Raw genomic sequence first — 27,515 nt, forward strand, 5'->3', positions numbered from 1 at the left:
TCATAGTTCTCTGGTTGTTAATTGTGAAGAGACTGAAAAGAAAGCAATGACCAGTTCTCATGTTGTTAATAGTACAGCTGTGGTTATTATCTTGGTAGCCAGCTATGTTAATATAGGGATTGCTTTCGGTGCTTCAGACTATGGCCATAAAAATCTTAGATGACCTGGCAAAATGACCTTGGAAAAGTAGTTTCATGTTTCTGTGACTGTTTCCATTTCCATGGATTGCTGGTCTTGGCTGTTTGTCCTAGGGCTGTCCTGGTTGTCTTCAGGAGCGTAGGTCAGACTCCCTAAGGCAGGATGTGTGGCTTGCACAGCTGTGGGAAGGTCGCCAGGAATACAGGTAGCTCACAACTCCCATCACTTCTCATTTCCTGTCTTTTGGAGAGGGGCAGCTGCTTCTGGTCCCACACTAGTTATGCTGTGGAACTGCAGGGGATTTGGAGTGTTATGGCTCAGACCAGGAACGTGGACCTGTCCCTTCCAAGCTGCGTGGGAGCAAGTGTGGGGCTTTCATTTGATCTGTACCCAAACTTGTCTGACACCTCCAGCTGTGCAGACACCTGCATCTGCTTGCCTGGGTGCCAGCAAAGCACAGGCTTCAACTTGAGTCAGGTCTACGCTTAAAATACAATGTTGATCTGTCTTATAAGTTTGCTACTTAAAATGACGGAGCACAGGGATGGAGTTTAGCTCAGAGAGGAGCCTGGCCCTGTTTGAGGGTGGAAATTCAGTTAATCAAAAGGGAACTGCAGTTCCCCGTAGGTCTGTAATTTCTGGTTTTGGCCTGACATTAGAAACTAAGTTGAATCATGGGCACACACAGTGAAAAATTGGCTTTTTGAGTGGCAAATGATCATATTATTAAATGTGAGTTGATACACTTCAACAAAGAGTTTAAATAATTTCTTATATACTTACTTTATGTGTGGAAATGTTGGTCTGAGAATAGATGTAAAGTAAACTGTGAACAGAAGAGTTATGAGACTTTTATGCTTCCTTGGGATTTGTAGCTGCTTTTCCGTTCCCTCAACAGATCAGCAATAGAAATACCCCCTGTAAAGAAACTGCCTCTCTTCAGTCTTTGATTAATTAAGGAGCATTGTGGCCAACGTGGTTTTAATATATTACTGGTTTTGGTGTGTGAAAACTTGTACGCAAAAAAGCTCTGAGAGAATAACTGTCTTTTCATCCTATTTCATCACAAGGCCACAAAAAATGCTCTGATTTTACTGAAGATGGGTAGAATTAATACAAGAGATGGTCAAGAAAATGTATTGCCATTCATGTTTCGGAAATCTTTTCCTAAAGGAGAGTAACATAGAAATTGAAAGTTCTTTCTGGGATGAAATAGTACACTTTCAATACCTCACAGTTTTTGGCTGCTCTTGGTGCCATCTAAATTGTCTTTAGCAAATACTTGTTGTGACTTTAGACTGAGATTTTTCACAACCTCCTAAGAAAGGTTCTGGAATTGAATGGAATTGAGTTCCTCATTCCAAAGAGTAATTGGATTTGGATTTCTTAATATCACTGATTTTTCTGCTGACCTGCTGTGACAGACATAGCTATTTCATTTTTTCAGACGGAAGAGTGACCAAGGAGTGCCCGTTGTGTCAGTCATCTTGAGGGCATGGGAAGAACTCATCACTCCTTGCATTCTGATAGGATGATTTCCCAGTCCAATATCCTTGACCAATTCAGTGTGTGCTTCTGCTGTCACTCTCCCTGGTTCCATGGAGCCTTTTCATTTCCTCCCCTTTTAACACTGAGGTCAGTGTACTCCATGGTCACCCCTTGTGCAAACAGAGGAGCTGGTTCAGCCTTATTGTGTTAAGTCCACTCCAGTAGCTGAACACAACCAGGTTGCACAGGGGAAGCTTTCCAGCACTGCTGGCACTATGTTATCTTGACTCAGGTATGGAAATGAGAGTCTTTAGGGATGTGCGTTCTCAGCATTGTAAAGGATAATGAGGGAGCCACTGCAGCTTACAACAAAAATACAAAGAGCGGGAGATATAAATACAAAGAGAGGGAGATATAAATACTAAGAGAGGGAGAAGGAAGCTGAAACAACCTGCTTTTCATGCCACTGCTTGTGTCACCTTCAGCATTAGTTGTCATGGTCAGACTCAAATTCAGTAATAGCATTGACAGCCTCACTGAAGACACAAACATGAACAAAAGCCAGGGGCAATCAGGACATTGCAGGATCAGATCTTCAAAACAAACTTTTCTTCAGCCATCTCTTGAACATGTTTGAAGTAATTTCATTTTAAGAAATCTGACTTGCAAGTCTGTGATTGAAGTGGCTGAGACAGTCCTTTAGCAAGCAGAGTATCCTGGGTGTGGTAGCATCTGTTTTGTGTGGGATACATGAAGCGCAACAGCATCTTCTCTTGGCATCTGCCATTGATTTTTGACTGGGATTATATTCCTCTTTGCCAGTAGAAAGGAGCTTATGTTGCACAGGAAAATTCTTGAGTTTCTTCAGGAAAAGCCACCAGCAGGTGAGGGGAGGTTGAGAAGTTGGACCTTATCCACATGCATTCTTTAGAGTAAATCCTTCCTCTGTTTCTATACATTATGTTATTGGTGAAATACATCAGCAAATGTTTATAGTCAAGGAAAGTTTGTACTAACACTGTGTCATGCAACTAATCTGTTTATATTATAAAGAGGGAACACTAAGTTAGCTGCATTTTGCTCCAGACACAAGCATCTTACTAAATATTTATACACAGACTAGACTGTTTACTTTGCACCTCATACTATAGTTGTATTGGGAAGATCCAGAACACCTGGATTTTAGTGAGGTCTTAAGGAAAGTTTGCTACAACTTTGCAAATTACAGATTAAAAGCTCTCTGAATTACTGAGTATATGCAGGAGAATTTTAAATGGAGAAGTATCACTTCTAAAATGTACATTTCTAAAATTGTGAATAACAAAATATCAGTGAATACCAGATCATGATTTCACTCTGGTTCTGCTGCATTCCTACACTTCTCAAATAAAGAAAAGTGTCAGAAATATCAGAGAAATGCCAGTTTTCCCTGATTTAGCTTTGCTGGAGGTCTTTTCTTTACATTAGTGAAAACCAGTTGCTAGGATTAAGTCACTTGGCTGACTTTGGTGATTCTACTCCAGATTTATGCAAAAAATTGTCAGTGAATAGGATCCTGGATCACAGTGTTTCAGGTGTGCCGGCTATGTAAAGCATCCTTTTCTTTTTTTGAGAGGCTGTATATCTATCCTTACTTTCCATCTTAGGTGTAACTGTACATATGTAATCTGACATCTAGAAGTAGAGGCTGAGGTAAGAGCAGTTTGACTGTCTAGGCAGAAAGCAGAAAAAATTAGCCTGAAGTTATTTTGCAGAGGATAATGTAGGTTCTTAGAGTTGAAACGCTGATTGCCTGTGTATTGTGTTGTGTATTTAACAGTTGTGTCACTTGGAAGAAATATGTAAAAACCTTAATGTTCTTTAACCTGTGGAAGTGGGAGTGAAAAGCTTCAGGTGTAGAATAAAAGCTATAGCTAATCAAAGTGGAAGCTTGTTGTTTATGTGTAGTCATCCCAGGTTGTGCTGGAGACCACTAGTTTTAAGCCATGGCCAGTGTTTTTTAGTGTGCTCTCTCATCTTGCTCAGTCTGTACAACACTGAAAGCGTTGCTGCTGTCCAGTCATTTTGCAAACCTAGCAAGAGCTTGTGTGATCAGCACTCACCTCCAGCAAATATCTGCTCACTCCACCATGAGATGTGAAGATAAAATTCTATTAACTGTTCCTCTTAACTGTAGTGGCCTGGGGTCTTAGGCAGCTTTGAATATAAATGGCCTCTGCACAAATTCCAGGATCTATTGCCCCTTGCTCCTAAATGCCACTGCATATCAGAAGCTCCCTCCTGAGCACAACTGGCTATTCAAGTTACATACTTTGGAGGTTTTCCAAAAGACATAGCAAGCACCACTTATCAGAATTAATAGGTTTTAATAATTTTTGCTAAACATATAGCACTTGATCTCATTTCAGCTTTACAGGAGTTAATGTTTTAACCACTGTATTACAAGAGTGAAGGAGTCTTATCGTTGTCAGATGAAGTAGTAATGAAATGTGGTTATGACTAATAATGTGCTTTGCTTTTTTCTGGTTATTCTGAACTAATGCTTCCTATGTTTAAATTAATTTCCAAATATTTTGCACAAGTTTTGAAAGTAAACAAAACCTACAGTTCTAGGTGTGTACTCTTAAAAACTACTTTGTCCCCGAGTTTGTTTGGATAGGATTTAAGAGTTGTATGTGCTGTGTAAAATTTGTATTCCAGACTAAACAAAAAGTATGTTTACAAATTGTCTGCTTAGTTTAATTTTTAAGCTTCTTGCCATGCAATGTACTGTTTGATATACTATTTTCTTGATATATCAGTGGCAAAATATTGGATTTTCCCAATACTTTTGTGTTGAAACCTAATCAGAACATTTAATTATGGAAGAGATTTCATTTCAATCAATTACTTTTTCCTTACTTATCACTTGGTTACTTTTTCCTTGCATTGAACTTGCATGCTACTAAAAGTACAACAGAGATTTCTTACACCGTCTCTGTAGAAGAATCAATTTATTCCAGTAAATTAGAAATATATCTGTCCTGTAACAACTGTGTTAGTGTGGGAGGTAAAACACTATTTCCGGAGGAATTGGAAGACACCATCCAACTGGATCGTTTTTTGAAAGGAGCATTTGTGCAAAGACTCTGGTTTCTTTGGTCTGATGATTGTTTTCAATATTTATAGTACAGCGGGGCCTGGGGCCTCAGTTACACATCAGGTTAAGTTGTACTTTGTATAAACAATTAAAAAAAGCCTTGCACCAAAGAACTTTTCTTCTAAGCATTAAATGTCCTGATTTTTTAAAAAAAGCACACAGCTGGGACAAAACCATGGAATGATCCCAAACTGTAGCTGGACACAAGGGCAGATCTGGATTTCCATCCATCTGCGTTTAACTGTGGAGCATTTGGATTTAGTGTTCACTGCAGACATAATAGGGATGTTTAAAGATTCATTTAATGGATCCACAGTATAATTAAAATAAAACATCCTCAGTACACACGCGAGCAATGTTCAAGGATTAGACACTTGAGGAACATGAGCCAGAGAAAGAGCCTGAGGGTCTGTTGGTACAGCCTGATGGTACAGCCTGATTCAGGCAGTGAGTTGAGGTGTCTCTGCCCTGGAGCTGACTCATGGAGTGGGGCAGCAGCCAGTGGGCCATACCTGAGCGGGTGGATGTGCTGGGTGGATGTGCTCTCAGAGCATGCAGGATCTCAGCAGGGTTAAGGAGCCATAAAAACACCACGTGACTCTGTGGGATGTCCTGTTTCCAATCGATACAGCATGGATCAAGTTTTAACATCCTTTTGTTTAATTTAAAGAATGACAGATCACTAATTTAACCCTTATTGAGTGTATGTAGACCACATAATTTAGATAGACTTACAGTCAGTGGTGCAAGGTATCTTCAAGATAGTGTTGCCTTTCCAAGCTTGCTAAGTGTTAAATACAGGGATCCAATCTCTCTGCTTTCATGAAAGGTTGCTAGACTTGGAGATGCTCAAAAAAAAAAGCCTTTGAAGCTGCTAATATTTGGAAAAGGATGTAATCTTCGTATACTGCCTCAGTGAAGATGAAAAGAAAATAGTTGGTGTTAATGGTTAGTTGTTTCTTTAACAAATATAGTATGAGCACTAGAGTGATGTAGTGATAGGAAAAAAACTGCTATCAAAACAAGTAATGTTGATTTGATACTGGTAAATAACAATCTGAAGAATAAAAGTCCCAGATTTCTTCCCCACTTGCTGTTGCATCCAGTAACACAAAGACAAGGAAAAATGTTTTGGTTTTTTTTTCTTTTATTTGTTCAGCAAATACAAAGGTTCTGGATAGTTAAATTTCACTTTACCAGGATAAAATAGCTGTTACTCCAGTTGACTGATAAGAGCTTTGACACTGGAGTGTTACTTATGTCAATAGAAAAATGTTGTTTCTGGAAATCAAAGAGGAGACGATGCAGCTTCTGAGACTCGAGTAAAATCATGGTGTTCAGGATGCAAATCCTGTGCTTGGGCACATCCTGCGTGAGAGCTGGGAAAATGAATTCCAGGCTCTGCAGACTGCCTTGCCCATGACCACCTGTGGAACTGCCATTGAGCATTGGTGTGTCTGTTTCTTGGCTTTACCATTTGGAGCAGTAGTAAAATCAAGGAAGTGGCCACCAGACTCACATAATAACCAACTAACAAGAGTCTCCAATGCTTAGTTTCATGCTGGAAACAAGGACACGGTCCCTTTCCTTACCACAACTTGAGACATTTCACCTTACCCTACATGCAGGACCATTTGTTGACTTTTGTGGGCTTCCCTCGTGTGTGCTCTTCAGTCTGTGCTGCAAACTGAAGGTGGACAGTACAGCTGTGCCTCCTCTGTATTTCTTTACATTATTTCCTTTAATTTCTCAGATTATTTTCCCTTTATTCTGCTTTTAAGCCTTGACCCTTTAGCCTTCCTCAGTGTCACAATTTCTCTCAGTCTTTGGTTGGCAGACACTTGCAGAGCTGGCATTTCCAGTCAGTGGCAGATGTAAGACAACATTTCTGCTGATGCTGATTCAGCCAGGCCAAGATCAGCTGTGTTGGCAAGAGCAATGGCAGTGAAGGATTGATGCCTGCTGGGCCTGATCTGTGTCTGACATCAGGGCTGTCCTTCACTGCAGTCATCATTTGTCTGGAGGGATGTTGGTGAGAAGACACCAGAGTCTTCATATGATCTAAAATTCCGTAGAAGTGAATGTTGGTTCATAGATCCAGATCCAGGGGCTGCATAAGCTCACATTCACTGTTTTGCTGTTCTTGCTGGCTAAAAGATAGGTCATTATAAATACCTACAGGGATTATCAACAACTTAATCTAGTGTCTGAAGGGGGCTGGTATGTATGTGTGGGGTTGAGGGCACAGTTTATTGCACACTATGCAAATGCAGCATGGTGTGAGGCTTTAAAAAATACCCTATGGAAAAACATTTGTGCAGCTAGCTGTGGTTTAACTGAAATTGGAGTCACGTCAGGAACAAAAGAAGTACAAAGCCAGTTTGTAGCAGTGATCAATAGAGGATTCCTTTTTCTCTATTCATTTAAAGTATGCTTTGCTTATTTTTCTCAAACAGCAGTCTAATGGTTGTTCCCTAGCTGATGGCTCTAGGGAAAGGGCTTAGAGTAGTTTGTGTAGCTCAACAGTGGCTGTTCTGGCTGCAAAAGAAGCACTGGCAGCAACTTCCAAAGAGTCCTGCTGAGTCTGTGCAGACCAGATCCGCTTCTAGTGCTTGTCCTCCCAGGGTTTCTGGGAGGTTGCAATTTTTTATGAGCTGCTAGGAGGCTATTTGCAGATCTGAGATGGTTTTGGTTCCTCTAAAATGACATGTCATCATGTTGGCATATAGTAACACTACTCTTTGATGTAATAGGATGATGTTGAACCAAAGCATCAGTGTATTGTGGTCCCCATTTGTTATTTTTAAGCAGAGTTTGCTGTCTGAAACAAACCCATAGAAGTGACTGTGCTGTGAACTTTGTATCTCTCAGGCCTTAGATAATGCCTGTCATTTACGGCGCTCCAAGTGAGAGCAATATACCATGAGAAATGCAATATCATCTTTCAGACCAGTATGGCTAAATCAACAAAACCAATAAAAACTGAGAGATGACAGCATTTGCTGTTGCAAATGTGCTGTCTCTGTACAGACAGATTTCATCATTATACTGTCCTGGCCACAGTAATTCTTTAACTTCTAAACTAGACTCAGCCAAAGCTTGGAGTTGCCAGCCATCTATAAGTTACAATGGGGTAAAGACTACTCTTCTCAGTCTTACTTAGACATCAAGATTAAGTCCTACTAAAGGCTTCTGGTTTTTCAAGTGAAAAACAGTGGATAAAAAGTACTCAATATCCTTAAGGTGTTTAAATTTGTGTTGTTATTTCAAAGCTTTTTTTCTTGGCTTTATTTTTTTTCTTTTGTATATGTAACTCTTAAGTATTCTGAAAACATTTGATTAGGAGATAAATTAAAACAACTGGTGAGCTACCATACCCCTTCCTTTGTCTTTTTGGCATGTTTGCTTAACTGCAGGATACATTCCTCACCCTTAGACATTTCAGTTCTGCTTGGTGCAGTGAAAGCCATTTTCTGGCTTGCTGTGTGTCAGAACAGGGAACGTTGTCACCTTTTATTTTAAGGAGGAAGAAGCTGCTGATGTGATTTGCAAATAGCAGGCTGGTTATTGTCTGTCTAAAGCTGCTGAGACCTGTGTGCAGGACAGCAGCAGTCAGGCTATCCTGTCATCATACACAGATCGCTGATTATCACACACCAGTGTTTGTGATCTTCTGCAGCGCTGCTTCCTTCTGTCTCTCATCAAGGCCCAATGAGCACAGACCGTGACAGGTAAAATCTTCTTCCAGACCTCAGATGCTCCCATACAAAGAGCCATGCTTAATCCCTGGCCTAGTGTGTAATTTAGTAATCTGCATGGTCATGAATTCCAGGGATATATGGGCAGGAAGCGCAGAGCAGTGTGGGTAGCAGAGCAGGCCCACAGAGTCATTTAAGTCTTTGTTGTATTGTGTAGCAAGGGATTTTGGGGACAATGAGACCTGTCTGTCAAAGATTAAGCAGACTGGAAGTGTGGTTTATACCAACAAATGAATGAAGCTTTTTGGAGTGTTAATACAGCCACGTAGTAAATGTCCAAGGACTTAAACATACAATTTATGTGATGACAAGCAACATTGGAATTAATCATTTATTCTATATACCTTAGCCAGTGGGAATTCAAGTAGGTGAAAAGTTCATTTCTGTCCTTATCTTGATCAATATGCAACACTTATATAGGAAAAATGAAAAATCCTCTATTTTTTTTCTCTCCCAGACTTTGGTTTGAAGTTATTTTTACTAACTGCAGTTTATTCTCTGAACACTGCCCAGTAAACCAGCCACTGACAGACTGGCACTTTGTGTTATCAGGCACTGCAATAAAATTTTGCCTGGACCTGCTCGGCTTAAGCCTCTAGAGATAACTGGAATCTTGCCAAATGTTGTTTGTAGATTTGCAGGCCTCTACTACCCTCCACTCCTACTTTGGTCTGTATATGTCCAAGCAATGTGAAGATGAGGATTCACAGACTCCATTTTTTCCTTTAAAGTGAATTGTTTACATGTTTGCAAAACTCCCCTTGCTCTGCTGTGTAACAGGTCTGTGGGAAGAGTTTTTGTTCTAAATCTGCTATCTTGAATAAGCATAAGATGGTTCCCATCTGAGTTTTAAATCTTGACTAATATTATCTGTTCCAACAGATAATTTTGTTTTTAGCAGAACCCTGTGCAAGGAAAGCTGCTCAGACCTTTCTGAAGTGCCAGGAACATGCTGGGAAGGCTATGGGAGGCAAAATGTAGGGGAAACTGCTTGCAGGGAATCTATTGTTCGCTGCTGACCCCATACTGGCCAGATCTGTGCATGGCCTACTTTCCCCGCCTGCCTTTCTAACTAGAAGCATCCTTTGGGGCTGAATGACCTTAGTGGATAATGAGAAGTTTTGCTGTGTTTGTCCCTTGTAAACAGAATGTTTAGCATGTGGAACATGGTCTGGTAACTAAAATGCATTTTTTTTGGGGGGGGGGAACTTTGTTGTTTAGTTTGTATTTTTTTTTCCTTTCCCCAAAAAAGGGATACTTTATTCACTAGATGATTAATGTAAATACATGATAGGACAGTAAGGCTTAGAGGTAGTCATGCTGCATAGATTAGATGCCAGGTTCAGACTTGCTTGCAGAATTACATCGTACTAAGCACTAATTTGGTTGTAATAGCACAAAGACTGGGTATTGGACAGGGAAAGGGGCATAAGTAATGCATCAGTAAGAACAAAGGAAAAAAGACAAGATTGTTTTTCTGGAACATTGCTTAACTTGTGGCAATTTATAGATACACATTTTCTGTGTAACAGTGAAATTTAATAGAATAATTAGATTAGAAAAATAATAGAACAGTCTACTGTGATAAAAGTGAGCCAAAAAAGCAGTCATAAGATCATCATCCAGAAGAGGTTTAGGCTATGACTTGGATTGCAAGCTAGAGGAAAGGTTCAGATTTTAGATTCAGTTATCTCAGCATTTTACAAGCTTTTTTCCTCAGGAATTTGATACAAATTGAGAGAAACTCCTAAAGGCACAAATGAATACAGGCATTTAAATCTGCTTTTAGAATACCAATGTTACGCTTGTGATCCAAATCTCTATTGTTTGTATTCTAATGAATTCACTTTACATTCTTCAGAAACAGAGAACTCAAGGACAATCATTGCAAAGATTTATTTAATTATCATATTATTACCACCTGAAAAAACACAACTATGTTTTATTTCAAATATTGGAAGAAATCTGTATTATTTTAGTTAGTATTAAGCAGTCTCTGCAACAAATTCACCTCAATATTTAATTTATTGCAAAATGCAGTAAAGCAAATACCACTCTGATATGAGCGACCACATTACAAACTAGAATATCTGCTGATAGGCAAAGAGTAAAGAGAAAAGATTGAGCAACTTTTGTGGAGATTCAAAGGCAAGCTGTTAAATCCTCGTTCCTTTCTTTTCTGGTTGTATATCATGTTTGGGGAAGATCTGGTGCAAGAGGACACTCTCTGTTCCCACAGCATTGAGGGGAATGGGAAGCTCTCTGTATCATCTGGAGCAGAAATGGCTTCCATAGCTCCTTTTCCACATCACACTTCTGGCTCTATTCCTTATCTGTGAGTTACCTCGTTATCTCTGCGTTATCAGCGAAGCAGGACGTATCTCGACTGTGCTTGATTTCCAGTTCCCAGGCAGAGAGATAAAAGTAGTCAAATGTAGATATAATGTAGTACCAGAAATTGTGAGCCAATGGACAGGTACTTTTGACCTTTTTATTACCAATTCCTTGTTCCCTTCCACCCTTCCTGTCTCAGTCTTCCATTTGAGAATCCCTGATGGGGGGTGCAGGGGCTGATGGACACAGAATTCTGTGTGTGGAAGGGCGAGTTGCCCACTGAGATGTGCTGTTCCTCCTGCCACTTTCTCTGTACAGGATTCCCATGGGTGGGATGTGTGACAGTCAGTGGTTCTGCCCCTCAGTGCAAGAGGGAAGCCCAAACCATCCCATCTGCTGAGGAATAGCCGTACTGGGAAAATGCTGGTATGGGCAGGCTCTTCCTGCTACATCTACTCCTTCCCCACATCCCTGTTCTGTCTCTGAGGAAACACTACCTTTTCACAGCCTTTGCTTGCAAGGGGAATTAGAAATTTAAAAAAAAATGGGTTTGTTGTAAAAGAAAGAACTGGAGAGGAGCCCAAAGCAAATTAACAGATCTGGACACAGCAGACCCTGTGGAGGTTTGGAGTCTGTTTGGCTTCAGCATGTGGCTGAACCCTCCCTGCCTTCCTAGATACAATGTCCCTTTAATAGTCTTAACAGGCCTGACACTGGCAAGATTTCACTTGTTCAGTACACTACTTAATACAGCTAATTTTCTACTGACAACATTTTTTTGCAACAATGAATCTTCTGTCACTTGAGTCCATGAGGAAGGCAGCTTGGAAATGCCAGCCAGAGGGGGAGGGAGCAAGTTCATTGTCGCTGTTCACTTAAACGGTTCTTTAGAAACACATTGGCTTCTTTGGTTTGTTCAGTGGGGTGCTAGGAATAAGTGGAAGGGAAAATAGTACAACACTGCATGTTCTTCTTTCCTCAAGAGGCCATAGCATGTCCCTGGAAAAGTTGTGTGTTGTAGGGTGTATCTTAAGGAGAGTCAGAAGCTGTGGTTTTGTGGGCACCAGTCCTGATGTGGATGTCCATGAAGTTACTATGATTCAACATCTGTTTTCCCCAAGGGACTTGTGGAATATCTATGATTAGTGTGGTAATAACATGCTTGATCTTAGCAAATTTGTTGGAGAGATGATATATATGCACATATGTATTGTTGAATATATATATACACAGTTTACATACTGCAACGCTTGCAGCCAGGTGTTGGGAATTGTATCAGCTCAGTTAATAAACTCCAGTGTGTGTGTATGGAAGTTTATCCATATTGTTTGTCATGTGGAAAACAACAGATAAAAACACTTAAAATATGAGATAAAAGGAAGTGATCCTATTTGATGTCTGATTGAGACAAATAATTTATTTAATAAGCAGTTTTCAGTAAACATAAAAACTTAATTGTAACCAGTTGGCTGATCCTTTGCTGAAGCAATAGTGACATAGATACCTGCTCTTCTGTATCACCATAAAAGGCTTTACTTGCCTGTAAGGGGCAAAAGATAGTTGTCAATAGAACCAGTGGCATCTACACATCAGTCTGGCTAGGGAAAAGCCTGGCAATGAAAGCCAGTAAAGCCAGGGGCTGTGACTCATTCCACTTTTCATTCCACTCATCTCCTGTTTTGGTCAGCTGTCATTTGATCATTTCCACTGCCATACTCTCACCAGAGTTGACTTACGTACATTCTGGGCAGGAAAATGTTATGCATATGCTACCTTGTCTACTTTCCTGAACAGCCATCAGAAAAAGGAAAGAAGTCTTAGAGAAACCCTGTGTTTTCTTCTGAAATAACTAATTCTTTCATATTAATATTCAGTTCAGGACTTGTGCTGCTGTTGAGAGATGTGCACAGTACTCAGAAGTTCTCTTCCTGTAGTTAAGGGCAGGAAAATGTTATGACAGCTGCTGTCCTATGTGAACAGGTCAGGGAACTGTAAAGGCTTTCTAAAACATTTTTTAGAGATTAGGCACTGAAGGCTTGAGGGAGAGAAGATGAACTGAGGTTGCAAAAGACCATAAAATCTCATAAACCATTCAAACCTTTGGCTGTACTATGCTCTTTTGTTAAATAAAAAAAAAAGCGTAGTTCATAAATAAGTTGAAGTCAGTTAGACCTCACTTGCTTCACCATTTTTGCTAAGATTTCATAGTCGAGTAATCCAGTCTTTCAATATAAGCCATATTTTTTGGAATGTTGGTGACTGTAATGTGCTGCCAGCGCTCCATGAGGTGTAGGAGTGGTTCCTGCCTGTTACCTCCTCATTCATGCCTCATTTCCTCAGTTGCTTTTAAGTCAGGCATAAACACGTGCGTGATTTCAGAGGAGTGCCTGTTGTCAGTCTCATGTGCCGTCTACATGAATTCTCTCCATTTGTGTATGAACCTGGTATTGCCCTGCCAGTTTAAAACACAAAAAGGAACTAAAGGTATCAGTCGGGCTAGCAAAAATTTCATCCTAGGTGACCACGTATCACCTGAGCCTCATGGGCAATTAGCTTAAACAAACAGTGTGTAAGCTGGGGATTCAGGGGTGATCACCTCTGCTGCCGTGATACTCCGGAGTGCGATTCATCAGTATGATGTTTCACGCTGTCTGTGCTCAAAAAAAGGCATAATTCTGGCTGATGATCATGGAAAAGGCAGGTAAATGTAATTCAAATACATAGCATAGCTCCTTAAAAATCAGCTTTAACTCATAATTTTCATACATCGGTTATTAATTTAATTGAAATACAATGTGAGTCATCCCTATGCTTCATAAATCCTGCTGCTTGTTCTTTATTTGAAAAAATCCCCTTGACTGAACTCTTTCTGTTTCCGCAGTGCCCATCATTTTGTGTGGTGCTCAGTGTTACACATGGATTCTCTGTGAAGCACAGTGCAGGAAGGCTGTTGCCTCACTGCTGCATCTCTCACACAGATATTACAGCCCACAAGGGGCTTTCACTGACTTTCATGTTATCTGTGTTCTCTGGGGCCTGGAGCCTTTCCACATGCACTTACTTTCTTATCTCACTTGGACATTTCAGAACATCAAAGCAAAAAGGCAATCAGAGTTAAAGCCATCCTTTTTTTACTTTCGTGCATTTTTCATAGTTACTTCAAAAGTCATGAAGTATAAAATGGAATAACTAATTTAAGTTAATATTGAGTCACTCCTGGCATCGTCCATGGTGGGGAAAAGGATGACAGTATGTGGTCTCTTTGTGTATTATAAATAGAAATAGCAAATATGTGGAATTGATTGGATCAGGATGTTTCATGGAAATTTTTAACTGGGAATCGAGCATTCTAAGGAACAAACTTTTCATAGATTTAAATATCCAATTTAAAAATAAAGCTTTTTAAAAAAAATTTCTAGGGTTCATATGCAGTTCTATATTTATAACGTGGTAAACCATCCATTGCAACTTTGTTACTGGAGTATGGGATTCATCAAATGATTTATAGAATCAAATTTCATTGATTTTTTTTAAAAGTGGTTAACAAATTGAGTGTGAAAACAAATATATATATATATATATATATATACACACCTGCACACATGCATTTTTTTTATCACCTAGGTTTTCTGCTTGCAGGCTTCATGTCTTGTCAGGCTTACTGGAAATAACAAGTGTTTTTTAAAAATGGAGTTTATCACATGAACTAAAATTGGAAATTGTTATGAGAACCAGCCTGCAGTTGTTCATTACTGCATTAAAAGATTGCTCCTGAGATGACCAGAGTGGCCTTGGCAGTCGGCAGCGTGAACATGCCAAGGGCTGCTTTGCGTAAACAGAAAACTTCTGAAAGGCCTTGTGATACCAAAGAACTTCACAAGAAAGAGGAATAAATTGTCTCTTTTCTTAAAATTACATTTAAAAAAAATTATTACCCTAATATCTTTCCTTAAAATAACAGAGAACAAAAAAAACCCAAACCAAACTATTAGATTTTTGGGGAGTTGCTGAATGAAGCAGGATTGGCCCATTGTTTCTGTGTGTATATAGAGTTTTGTGTATTCATCTCATGCTGTGTGTAGGTAAAAAGCTGTGTAGAGGAACGGTAAACTATATGGCAGAAATAAAGAAGCCATTCTGCACATGACTTCACCTAAGTTTTTAGAAGAAAAACTGAAGAATAATTTTCTTTAAAAGTACAAAGCGTTTTTCAGTAGGGAGAATAATTACTTTCTCTGGAATGTGAGCAGGGCACTGGATACCTGACCTGTAATTTAGGAAAATAGTGAAGGGGTTTTCATCAGTAATTATTATTATTATGGTAGAACGGTGGGGCCCCAGTTGAGACCAGGACTCTTGTGCTCGTCACTGTCTATCCAGCAAGAGAGAACCACTGCCACAGGAATCCTGCTGTGGAGGCAGGGCAGGCCGAGGAGAAGGGAGGAGATGGAGGTAGATGGTCCAAGTGGTTGGCCCAAGGTCGTGCTGCTCACTGGTAAGTCACCAATGGACACCTCATCCGAGTTCAGCGGGATTCGTGTGCTGCCTTTTGTAACGTGGCGTCCCTGACTGAGACTGCCCCCGATTTAAATGGGTAATGCCATTTGTTGGTGTGAAAGAGCATCCTGAAGGATCAGTCCCTTGTACAGGCAGTCCTGTACAACATGGGAATCAGGTACATAGATCTTCCTTAAAGGCTTCAGTCTAGATTGTGCTTAGAGTATATAAACACATACGTTTTTAGGGCCATAATGACTTAATGGTTTACCTTAATGTACTCAAACAAGTATAAGATGCTTCCAACTACAAAGCATTTTCTTGTGAAGTAAATCTTTCACTAGCAATTTTTTGTGTCAATAAAACATGGTTTAAGGGGGAAATAATGATTGAAGGAATAGAGAATGTGAATAAGACCCTTTTTAAAAATGTGGTCACTGAATTCTCATAGAGAAGAAACTATGTGTTAGTTTGAAGAAACATGAGCATCTTTAAATTCAATTGCTCTTCTCATACACAGGAACTTAATTTTGCTTAGAAAATTAATAGTGCTTTGATGCTTGAAATATGACAGTCTACAAATTTACTAGCAGAAGTAGGGATCAGTTCTGCCCTTCCTCAGCAGTGATATTTTCTGCTTAGTTAGTAGACCTGCTAGATTTATCTCACTCACTTAGTGAGTCCCAGTATCTTTTGTGGTGATGAATCACTGAGCTGGTATTTGACAGGGAGTCAGGCCGGTAAGTATGTATTTGTTTTTTGTCCTTGAAATAAGGGACGTGTCCAGTGGTTCCATACCACTGCCACGTGTGTTCCTTTGCACAGTGACAAATCAAATGGACAAATCAAATAGGTTTACGCTTTATTCTCCAAGCTCACAGAGGCAATGGGAAATAAGGAATGTTTGGAATTTGCAATGCTATGTGTAGCAGCTCTGCTTCAGTGGGCGAAAATTTATGTGAGGTATTAGAGTTGGCAAAAGGGATAGGGACAATAGAGAAACTGTGATGTGTCTGATTGTGTAGCAGTAGAGAGGCTCCATCATTATCCAGCGTAGTGGACTTTCCTCATGACACCCTGGGATGCAGATGAATTAAAAGGGTGTAGAGAAGAAGGTAGATGCTGCAGAACCTTTTCCATCTTGAAAGACACTGCCATCAAATTACACTTTCAGGACACTGATTTTACCACCTTCTGCAGTGTGATGACTCAGAAGCAATGGGAGATTCCTGTTCCAGCCATTTTTTCCTCTTGCTTACCACACATTGAGTATGAAAAGCTGCATTTCTGAGCCAGCTGTGTATTTTTAATGGTCTGCAATGGATATGTGCATAACAGAGATGCATACGATTCATGCTGAACTTGTGACACAAACCGGGTCAAAGTCCTGAAATTATCTGTGGAAACACCCCGGGTGTGTAAAGAAATAATGCTGGTTTTTACCAGCACCATATTTGTTACAGACAGGCATCTCATTTAGTGCTGCAGCACAGTAAAAGCCCAGTACACAAATATGTTTGAGAACACAGGTCGCAGTTTTCAGATATATGAAATTTGAGTGGGCATTTGAGAAAACATTCACAAGTCACAGTAATTTCATTGGCTTTTTTCTTGCTTGATGTTACTAGCGGTCTATAATTTTCCTCTTTTTAAACATGATTGTTGTGCAGCCAGGAAGACAAAATTATACAATTTGCAGCAATTACTAATGACTTTTCTACAGGCTACTGGACTACATCTTGAATATTAAGGATGAAAAATATGGAGCTCCATTGATTAATTGTAGGTTTTGTTTGATGTAATCCACGTTTTATATTTAAGCTTGTCCTCACTGCTAAGAGGTGTCTTATCCTTTTTATCCTTTGATTAAGAGCAGTCCTGATGCCAAAGCACAGTAAAGACTAGGCACTTAACTTTTTACCACAAAGTAAACTCATTGAGGTCAGACAGTAGTTTCACCTGGTACTGAACTCTGTAAGTTTACCTTGTGGTAAAACCTGAGTCTTCCTTGTGCTGTTATCCTGGAATTGCTTCTGCAGCCACCGTGCCTGCTCTTTATAATGCACTGCTCTTGGAACAGTTCATGGGAGTGCTACTGAGTGACGAAAAATGCTCCTTTTTCAGCAGTGGAGGCAAGTCCTTTGTTTCAGCGTAGAAAACATGATTTCCATCCACATAGACTTCAAAAGGAACAGTGAGAATTCTTGAGAGCCTGATTATCATGGCATAATCACATTATCAGAGAGATTAGAAGCACTTTACTGTGTCCTTACGCTTTAGTGACACTCTATGACACTGGACAAAGTCTTCAAGTGCTGTTAAAATCTTTCTTGTAGGGCACTAAGGCAAAGAGAGCTTTTTAGCTGTGGGCCCTGAAATCACAGAGAACATGTTTAATTCTTCTGTCAGAGCCCTGCTCATCCAAACACAAGCAGAAGGTGTAGTTGCTGGTCTTTACTGCCCCATCTTAGAGAGTAAAACAAAAGCCTCCTAGAATGTTAATTCCTATCAGTTCCAGTCATTGTGAAACACTATCATTAACCAGGCAATCAAACTAATTGAATACAGAAGTATTAGCAATTCAAACAAGTGAGGAATTCACCTTGGAAACCTTGGTGGACTCTTGGATGCTGTTGCTTTTGTGGTGGTGGTTGGCTATAACTGTAATGTGCCTGTTTTTAGGGTATGTCTGGTCAGTGCTGTGTTGCCTTGAGGTAAACAGTCCACAATCCATGATTTGTGAGTTGTTGCCTGAAAGACTCTGAATATCTAGTGATTATGGGAAATTAAAAAGTTAAAGCTGAGACTGAAAGTGAGAGCAAAGCATGTGATTTTGTAACATGCTTCTTGTGTATGGTTGCCAAGGACCACTGAAGATTTGGGGATTAATGTTCTGATTGTATGGTTCCCAATATAAAGGATTCCACTGATAATTAGCCCAGAGTGAAGAGAGCTAAAATTAATCAACAGAAAAGCCTTTTCAGATGGGAGTCTGTGCCTCTGGAAGTATATACTATGAACAGTGTCTAGACAGAAAAGGTATGAAATATCAAACATGCACTTGACCTCAGTTAAAAGGCCAGGATGAAACAATCACAACAGAAAGAGTGACGTGAGAGAATTGTGGCACTTAAAACTACTCCAGTAGTGAAGAAACATGGAATACTGAAAAAAATATTTTAGCCTAAGCAGGTAGTAAAAATGATCCTGGAAAAAGGATTTTTAAAATCAATTATGCTTTTTTTCCCCTTTGCTTGATTTTAAACATGTAACAATGCATTTTTAAATTAACTGTAAAAGTCTTTTACCTGCCAAGCCATGGAGTCTGTGTGTCTCCAGCTGAGATTACTAAAACACTTGCAGCAGGGAGCTGCATTCCTTCTGCTGTTTTACGGAGTTAGGGAAATAGAAGGGAAACACTTCCATGGACATGAGTGTAGAGCATAATTAAAAGGAAGGGGATTTTTGTGTCTGGATTGGGTTTTTTTAACTTCCTCCTCCATTCTATATATTTTAATGTAAGTCTTGATTCTTTGCGCAGATAATTCATGTAATCCACTGACTGTCTTTTTAGTAGAAAGCACAGACATAAACTGCATTTTGTGCCATAGACAGCATAGCCATGAACTGCATTATGCTGTCTGTGGTACAAAATGCAGTTTATGGCTATGCTGTCTATGGCACAAAATGCAGTACATGGTTATGCTGTCTATGGTACAAAATGCAGTACATGGTTATGCTGTCTGTGGTACAAAATTCAGTATATGGCTATGCTGTCTGTGGTACAAAGCCATAGACTGCATTTTGTACCGTAGGCAGTATAGCCATGAACTGCATTTTGTACCACAGACAGCACAGCCATAAACTGCATTTTCCACTGATACATCCCTGCGGCTGCGGGAGCTGCTCCATCTGCCGGCAGTGCCCCGCCATTGCACCCTGAGGGAGAGCGCGGCGCTCCTTCCTGCCCGGGAAAAGGGAGATTTCTGCTGTAACTCAGGCCATTGAGTTGCCGGAGCGTGTCCAAGGAAGGCTAACAAAGCAGCTGAAGGGTCTGGAGCACAAGTCATATGAGGAGCGGCTGAGGGAGCTGGGGGTGTTTAGCCTGGAGAAAAGGAGGCTCAGGGACGACCTTTTCGCTCTCTACAACCATCTGGAAGGAGCTTGTGGTTGAGGTGGGGATCAGTCTCTTCTCCTAGACAACTAGCCATAGGACTAGTGAGGGGAAAAGGCCTCAATCTGGGTCAGGGGAAGTTCAAGTTGGATATTAGGAAAAGTTTCCTCACTGCAGGAGTGGTTAAGCACTGGAACAAGCTGCCCAGGGCAGTAGAGGAGTCATCATCCCTGGGAATGTTCAGAAAACAAGTAGATGTGGAACTTGGCAGTACAGTTTAGTGGGCATGATGGTATTCAGTCAAAGGTTTGATGATCTTGGTGGAATTTTCCAACATTAATGTTTAGCACAATATCACCAGCTAGTTGAGGCAGGTGAATGTCCCACTCTGCGCTGGTGCAGGATCACCTCAAGGGCTGTGTGCTGTTTTGGATACCACAACATAAGAAATATATGAAGCTGTTAGAGAGTGTCCAAAGGTAGTCCTGGTGAAGGGTCTAGAGGGGAAGCCATGGGAGCAGCAGAGGAGGAGCAGGTACTGATCTCTCCTCTCTGTGACCAGTGACAGGACCTGAGGGAGTGGCCTGAAGTTGTGTCAGGGGAGGTTTAGTTTATATATTAGGAAAAGGTTCCTTATGCAGAGGGTGGTTCAGGACTGTATCAGGCTCCCTAGGAAAGTGGTCATAGCACAAGCCTGTCTGAGTTTAAGATGTGTTTGGACAATGCTCTAAGGCACATAATGTGACTCTTGAGGTTGTCCTGTGCAGCAACAGGAGTTGGACTCAGTGATCCTTGTGGGTCTCTTCCAACTCAGGATATTCTATTCTATGATTCTATGACTTACCTGAAATAACCTCTAACAACTCTTTATCTGAGAATGTACAGGGAAAACTTTAGGATGTCCTAAAAACCTTGAGATGTATCAAATTGCATTAGAAATTGAATCAGAAAGAGTAATTACAAGGGAGTTTATGAATGTGGTGCATTGATTTATTTTTTATTCTATATTAGGGGCGACCAGGACCAGTTGGGCTTCAAGGACCGATAGGAGCACCTGGATTTACTGGCCCAGAAGGTTTGCCAGGAGCAAAAGGTGAGAGAGGAGCAGTGGGCCCCCCTGGACCAGCTGGACAGAAAGGTGACAAGGTAAGCTCAATGGTTACTTTTCTGTCCCTGCAATAGATCTATGGCCTTGTATATATTTTTGGATGAATAAAGATAATCTTAGACTACCTGTCCAGGGGTAAGAACACAACAGCATTTCAAGTATTTCTCTTTAGAGAATTGTCTGCATTTATTTTTGAATGAGAATACAGATCCCAAAGCTGCTGAACACTGTACCTGTCCTGGTAGGTGAACCATAGCCCAATGACTATTGCTGTTGCAAGCAGTCTTTGGCAGGTGCAAAGTTATTTCTAACAGAAAGAATATTATAAACTATGTCATATTAAATGGAGCAGCCCATAAGGGGTAGGTGTCAATGATTTCAGTGTGCAAGAACAGGCAGAACAGCAAACAGAGAAATGTCTCAATGCCCACAGGATCCGTCCTGCTGTCTTTTCTTAGGAAGGAAGCATCAAATGGGGAGTTTGGAGCTAGACAAAAGAATGAATGGAAGTATGAAAAAGTGCTTTCTGTAATAAAGAGTTGGATATATGTGAGTAGTTCATCTTCATGCTGTGCCTGGTTTCTAAAATCTGGAGGACGTCTGAGACATTGGGACGCAGACTTGCATTCTGGGACTATCTAGAGATCCTGCCAGTCTGTTTGATGCAAAGTGCTGGATCCTTTAACGATTGGAACCAATTTCCTTGCACTCAAAATATCCCTTATTTACTCCAGAATTGTTTCTGTCCACTGAAATGGGTACATATGCAATACCAGCATGCCATAAGATTCTCTCTCTCTTTATCCTTTGTGGAAGCAATATACTTTACCTTTCCAAAGCAAGAGCAATTTAGGCTGGATATTCTGCTTACACAGTCTGTTTTGGAACTATCCAGAGCAGAGAAGTAAAACCAACAGTGTGGCAATTACTTGTGACTTGGGCAGGGTGGTCTGAACTTAATTCAGTGGTCTGCATATCTTTGGGAGTCCTATCCACATACAGACAGAAAAACACATAAGTCCTGTTGAAACTCTTGGAAAGTCAAGTGTGACATTGAGAGTTAAGTTTATACCAGATTGTTTATTTTCCTGGCATCTTGTTTTCCCCAGATGTGCAGTAGGAGATTATATTTTTACTTTAAATTGCCTGATTAAAACATTCCAGAAACACTCATTTGGCATCCAGTCAGGCTCAGATGCTCAGTTCCTATCTTCACTGACCCCTGTGGTCAGAGAGAATCTGCATGGGAACGTTTGCTCATTGTGGTTTTGAAAGCTGAAGTCCTAAACCAGAAGTGTGGGAGGGAAAAATATCTCCCAGGTAACTGCATTATACCGAGTGATGATATGAAGTATAATGTGTACTCTTTTTCCACAGGGTCCAATGGGAGTTCCAGGATTTCAAGGCATCAACGGGATCCCAGTAAGTTTGCACGTATAGATATAAATTCCCAGAATGTTAGTCACAAACAAAAGCACAATGAGACTGTCCTAGCACATGCATAGTGTCCCTTGCAATTGCTTGCTTTTCTCTGGAGGACAATGGCAGTGTTTGTTGGTTTACCTGGTGAGTCCATGCTGCTTTGTAAGAGGTTTGGGTCCTCTTACAGGATAATAGAAAGTTGACACCTTTGAGGAAGTGAGCCTGAGTTACATGGGGATCCACTGCATCATTGATAAGCTTTTCTTTCAGCACCATGTTCCCTCAGCACTATGTCTAGACCGTATCATACAATCACAGACTTACAGAATAGAAAGGGACCTCAGAGAGCCAAACAGGCATGATCAGCTGTGCTTCAGGCCATTCTTAGGAGGTATTTCCTAATCAATTCTTAAAACCGTGTGATGATGGAGATGAATTTCTCTGTTAGAAAAGCTTTGCTAATGCCTAACTTCAGTCTTTCTGCAGTTTAAACTTCTTGGTTTCTCTTGCTACTGGTCAGGAACACGGAGAGAAGGTTGTTCATTTTTTCTTTGCGGTAGCCTTCTTGTATGTGATAGCTGTTATCAGGTCTCCCTCAATCATCTGTTGCTATGATATGATTGAAAACAGTGATGAGAGCTGAGGTCCTTCAGAGAATCCTTACTTCACTAGGCTCTAGTTCTGGTTTAGATCAGGTGGTAGAGGTAGCTAACCACGGTAACCACTTTCCCTGACCATCAAGAATTTCTTGTTTCTTCCATTCTTTAGGACTTTAACATTCTAGTGACAGTTGTTTACAAAAATTGTGTGCCTAGAGTGTTTTGATCAGCTTTCTTTTGCTTTGGTTTTCCCCAGTGATTTTTGCAAAGATTTTTGCTTTACCTCAGGCGAATTTTAACCAGGCCAGCTTTAGAAGTTGCCCCAAACTTTCTTGCCCTTCCGACATTATTTAGCTCATCCTGCTTTCTCCTTCTGATATTAGAATTCTTTTTATTTTCTTGATGATATGTTTCCATTTTCTGTATCATTGTGCCTTCAGACTATACTCATACTCCTACTCATCTTCCTAGCTTCCTCAGCTGGCCAGGAGCTCCAACTGTTGAGCTGTGTTTTCTTACTTCCTATCAACTGAGTTGTTGTGGTAGATTGGCTGAAAATGTTCAGTTGGCCCTATAAATGAGCTTGCTTGATTCCAGTTCCTTCCTGGCCCTTGTCCTTCACTCCCCCTCTGCTCATCCTTGCCTGTTTTCTCTCCTGCTCTACTCCCTTGCTGCTATTTTTTTTTCTTTTACCACCAGCCAACTCTCTAGGTCTGAAGAGAACAAGCTGTTCCCATAATACTTAATTTAATTGAACACACTGTGGGAACATGCTGTTCTCAGGGTATTTTTGCAGATGAGGCTCTGGAGAAAGGGGATTCCCAACAGTGAGGGGAGGCAGAGATACAGCAACAGCCAATGCCAGGTAGTTGGCAGCGACAGGCATTCCAAGGAGTGAGTAGGGGAGGCAGATGAGAGGATTCAAAGCCTCCAGCATATCAGCATATGCAGATCTACTCTCTCTGCTTCACAGTATTCTGCAGGTGGGTGAATGGCAAAGAGGCAGATTTTGCTGGTCATGAACAGCAAAGTGCTCAACGCTGTGTCTCTTCTGTGCCACAACTGCAGGGCAGAAAAAGGGGGAAGGGAAACTAATTCCTACTGGTTACATTCTAGCCACTGAGATTAACGCTTCGATTGTGGGGTGAAAATAGCACCCACCACTGCTTGAGAAAATATTTTTACTTCTACCATTGCATTTCAGGGTAGGGAATAGCTTGGGTTTGTGAAATGTGTACAAACATATGCACATTGTATGGATGTGTGAAATTCAGAGCAAAGGAGAGAGTGCATGCGTGTGCTGAGAGATGAAAGAGAGAAGTGAAAATATATTGCTTTCTCTGCACAAGAATTCACACCTGAATATGAAGGGAGATTCTTTGTAGTGTGCTGGTATGTTAGCCTGGGCAGGTATGGTTTAGTCATCTCCAAAGGACTGCAAGACTGTTATGCAGAGGGGAATCCCACTATTGACCTTAAGGGAAGTGGTATTCCACAGAGTTCCCTTGGGGAATGCGGGTGGCAAGTAAATCATGTTGTTGCAGCTGGCCTGACTAATCCCTTTAACCTAGTAAATACAGCAGCTACATGTGTTTATTGCTGGGCTTTCATGTCACGCTGTAGAAGAAACCCTTAAATCCTTAGCCCTACTCTGGAAGTTTATTTTTTCCTATAGGACAAGATTCAAGGACACCTCTGGCAAAGGCTGGAACTGGGAAATATGTATGGCTTTTCATGAACTGTCCAAGGAGTTGTAAAGGAAATATTTTTATGATAAGCGAGCCCTTGTCTGTGCCACAAAAGCCAGAGCTACATGAAGAGGCATTTTGTGACCCTCCTGGAGGAAACACAAGCACTTGGTGATGGCTGTAGAAAGGCCACTTTGCCGTAGCAATCCACAAAACTGTTTATTCAATTAGTTTTGTATTCACCCTTAGTTGCGTTTGTTTCTCTGTTTTTAAATATTTGTTGAGCTCTCCTCTTGGGATTGCCTTTGTGCTGTTTGACTTAGAAAAGAGGTCCCCTGGGATCACAGTGTCAGTGTACAAGCAGGAGGCAGATAAAGCGAGGGCCTAGATAACCAGTTCAAGTTTCCTTATCTGTCTCACACGGAATGTCTCCTTTTGTGAGAACAGAGACCACAAGCGACCTCTCCAGCCTGTGTTTTAACTCAGATCTGTAAATTAGTCACCCTGACATGTATAAGTAAAGCCTGTGAGTCTTCTACCTTAGTCAGTTGAGGTGCTTGTGTTGAATTGGCACATCTGCCAAAACAGGAATTAGAGGAGGTGAAAGCAAGGAAACTATTAATCACCATTTTTTTCAGGTCAAAACAGCTCTTTAAATCAGTATTTTAAATCCTTGGGAAAAAGTCTTTTAAGGCAGAACTTTACAACTCTCAAGGAAGTCAGTTGTGGGTGTTCAGTATCTTCTCAGGTAAGGTTCTTAAAACATTATGGATTCTGATAGCAGATTAGCTAGAAAGTCGGAAAACCCTGTGGATTTTTTTCCTAAAGCAAGAGCCAGCATGTGTATGTGTGTGCCTGTGTGTCAGCCTGTGTCATGCTTTGGCTCAGAACCACAGATATGGATGCCATGGGATTAAGTGACGGGCACAGATTTATTGAGCACACATAAGAAACCCCTGTGGTCAGCATACCTGACATCCTCTCTCTATGAGCCCTTCTCACACATTAAGAGGATACCAGAATCCTTTGGGCCACTTACAGACTGCGGCAGGAGTAGGAGATCTCACTCAAAGTGTTTCCCAGGACATGAGGACAGCAGTCAGCTGCCTGCCAGGGCTGGCTCTTGGCCAGCACTAAAGCTTTAGCAGCTTAGCTCCCTGTGTCTCGCTCTGAGGGGCAGATGTTGGCCCTTCAGCTTCACTGAACCTTGCAGCTGGTCACCTTATGCTGTAACCAGATATGTGTGCACTTGTCCCACATAGCTCCTGGTTTTGTTGATGCTGTAAACAAAGTGAGAGACCTGGTAGACACTGGTGGGTTGCCACTGATTTGTTCCTGCTTTGGGAACCAAATTAAATAATTTCTAAGAGACAAACACAAGTGGCAATAAATTGGTGCTTCAACTTACTCCTATTACTTTACCAGGGCCTGGCAAGTCCCTGCTTGCACACCACATGTGGATATTTTGACAAACAGACTTTAATCATCAGAGCAACTGGTACTATTAATGCAGTGGTGTCTGATGCTAATGCTTTGGGATGACTTCATTCCATGCCTTGTTAAATCTCAAATTTAAACTTGTTTGGATGAGCTGCCTTGACCCTGTGGTTGAGATGCACTTGACATTCATTCAGTTTGTACCTTATTGACTGACAGAAAAAGCAGATCTGAGCTCTCTCCATTTTGTTGGCACAAATTTCAATGCAGTTGTCAAATGAACTGGACCAAGGACCTCATCTGGCTGAAAATTAACCCCATTAAGAAACAGAGAAGTTATTTCTCTGCTGTGTTTGTTTCCTTCTCTCACTCATCTGTTCTGCCTATGCCTGTGGCAGCACAGGGAGGAGGTAGCTCTGAGTAAGCAGGAGTGTGCAATAGTGCTCCTGGCAGCAGCTGAGACCAGTGATCAGCTTGAGTATTTATGTAATTAGGGCCTAAGTTGCTCTTCATCCTTGGGATAGTCACTCTGCTACTGTGTGCCCCCAACTTCCCATCCATAAAATGAAGGCTATAGCATTCCCACATTTTTGCAAGGGATTTTAAGATCCTTAGATAAAAGGCTTTTCTTTACTGTCAAGATGTGATTGAGTTTGGTCAGAGCATATGCTATTGGCTTGGACTGGGAAGACCTTCAGTGATACAAATGTGTTTTGTTTTAAGTGTCAGGCATGAAGGATTGTTAATGTTCTGCTTTATCTCCATTTTATCCATGTTTATTTTTTTTACTTTACTAGTGTGAGTCATACCTTGTTTAGTGCCATATCTTAAGGATGGATCTTTGGGATGAAACAAAAGTACTTTTGGGATGAATCAAGATCACTGTGTACAGAGGGGAGGGAGAGAACTGTCAAGTTACCAATACTGTCTCCATAAGTTTAATTTTATTTCCTGCCTCAAAACACTGTCTTTGAGCACCACAGGACTCATTTATAGGAAAAGGAGTATAGAATAAGGAGCTGCTTGAAACCTGGGCAGTGTGTCTGATAGTTCTGCCTTTGTGTGTTCTGCCTCACATACCTGTATGACACTGAAGAAAAAGTAACTAAAGTCTCAAACTTTGATCTCCTTTGCACCAGTACCATGAACTCCAGTCAAATTAGTAGAGCTGCACCAGGGCAAAAGAGGTGTGAAATCAAAGTTAGGTACAATTGAATTCTGCTCTGCTTGATTAATAATTGGTATTACAAATACTTTTTTTAAAATGTTGTTAATTTAATTGGTACTTTCTCCCAGTCGCTTTGCCTAAGGTTTAAAGTTCACTATAACAAGTAAAGCTGTTTTGCTTGAATGGCCTGATGCTGGAACTTTAACATCTGTTGATCTATTAAAAGAAAGAATCCATGCTGGAGAGGAAGAGAAGTCACTGGAACTCTAAGCAGATTGGAATTATAAATGCTCAGTATTGTTGAGTCTGCCTCTGCTCTTGTTTTCACATGAGCAACTCCCATTCCTGGTGTCAGGTGCACCCTTGTGTGCTGTTTAACACTGTTACATGCCATATGTTTCAGAACTGCTGTGGGATGAGTATTGCCCTTTTGGGACCTACTCATGCACAAGTTATGTACTTCAGAAAATTACCCCTTGGAGAAAAAGGTAATCAGATGAATGCAACCAGTGTTCTAGGATTTAACCTTTAGGGAGGATAAACAATGCTGGCTGAAGATGCTAGTTCTGCTGCAGTCTGCCATACACTGAGCTTGACTGGGAGTTGTGCATTTCTTTTGGGTTGC

General features: G+C 40.8%; 1 protein-coding gene across 2 annotated transcripts in view; it reads left to right on the forward strand.

Annotated features, from left to right (window-relative positions):
* Positions 1-27,515, forward strand: part of COL4A6 (collagen type IV alpha 6 chain) — a 115,501-nt gene that overhangs the window by 52,488 nt on the left and 35,498 nt on the right. For both annotated transcript variants that reach the window (XM_027687042.1, XM_027687041.1), the window contains exons 4-5: positions 20,480-20,614; positions 21,954-21,998. In XM_027687042.1, the coding sequence (XP_027542843.1) occupies positions 20,480-20,614; positions 21,954-21,998 (180 nt within the window). The remainder of the gene's footprint in view (positions 1-20,479; positions 20,615-21,953; positions 21,999-27,515) is intronic.

This window comes from Neopelma chrysocephalum, unplaced genomic scaffold (genome assembly GCF_003984885.1).
Source record: "Neopelma chrysocephalum unplaced genomic scaffold, ASM398488v2 Primary Assembly neopelma1_73, whole genome shotgun sequence".
Lineage (NCBI taxonomy): Eukaryota > Metazoa > Chordata > Aves > Passeriformes > Pipridae > Neopelma > Neopelma chrysocephalum.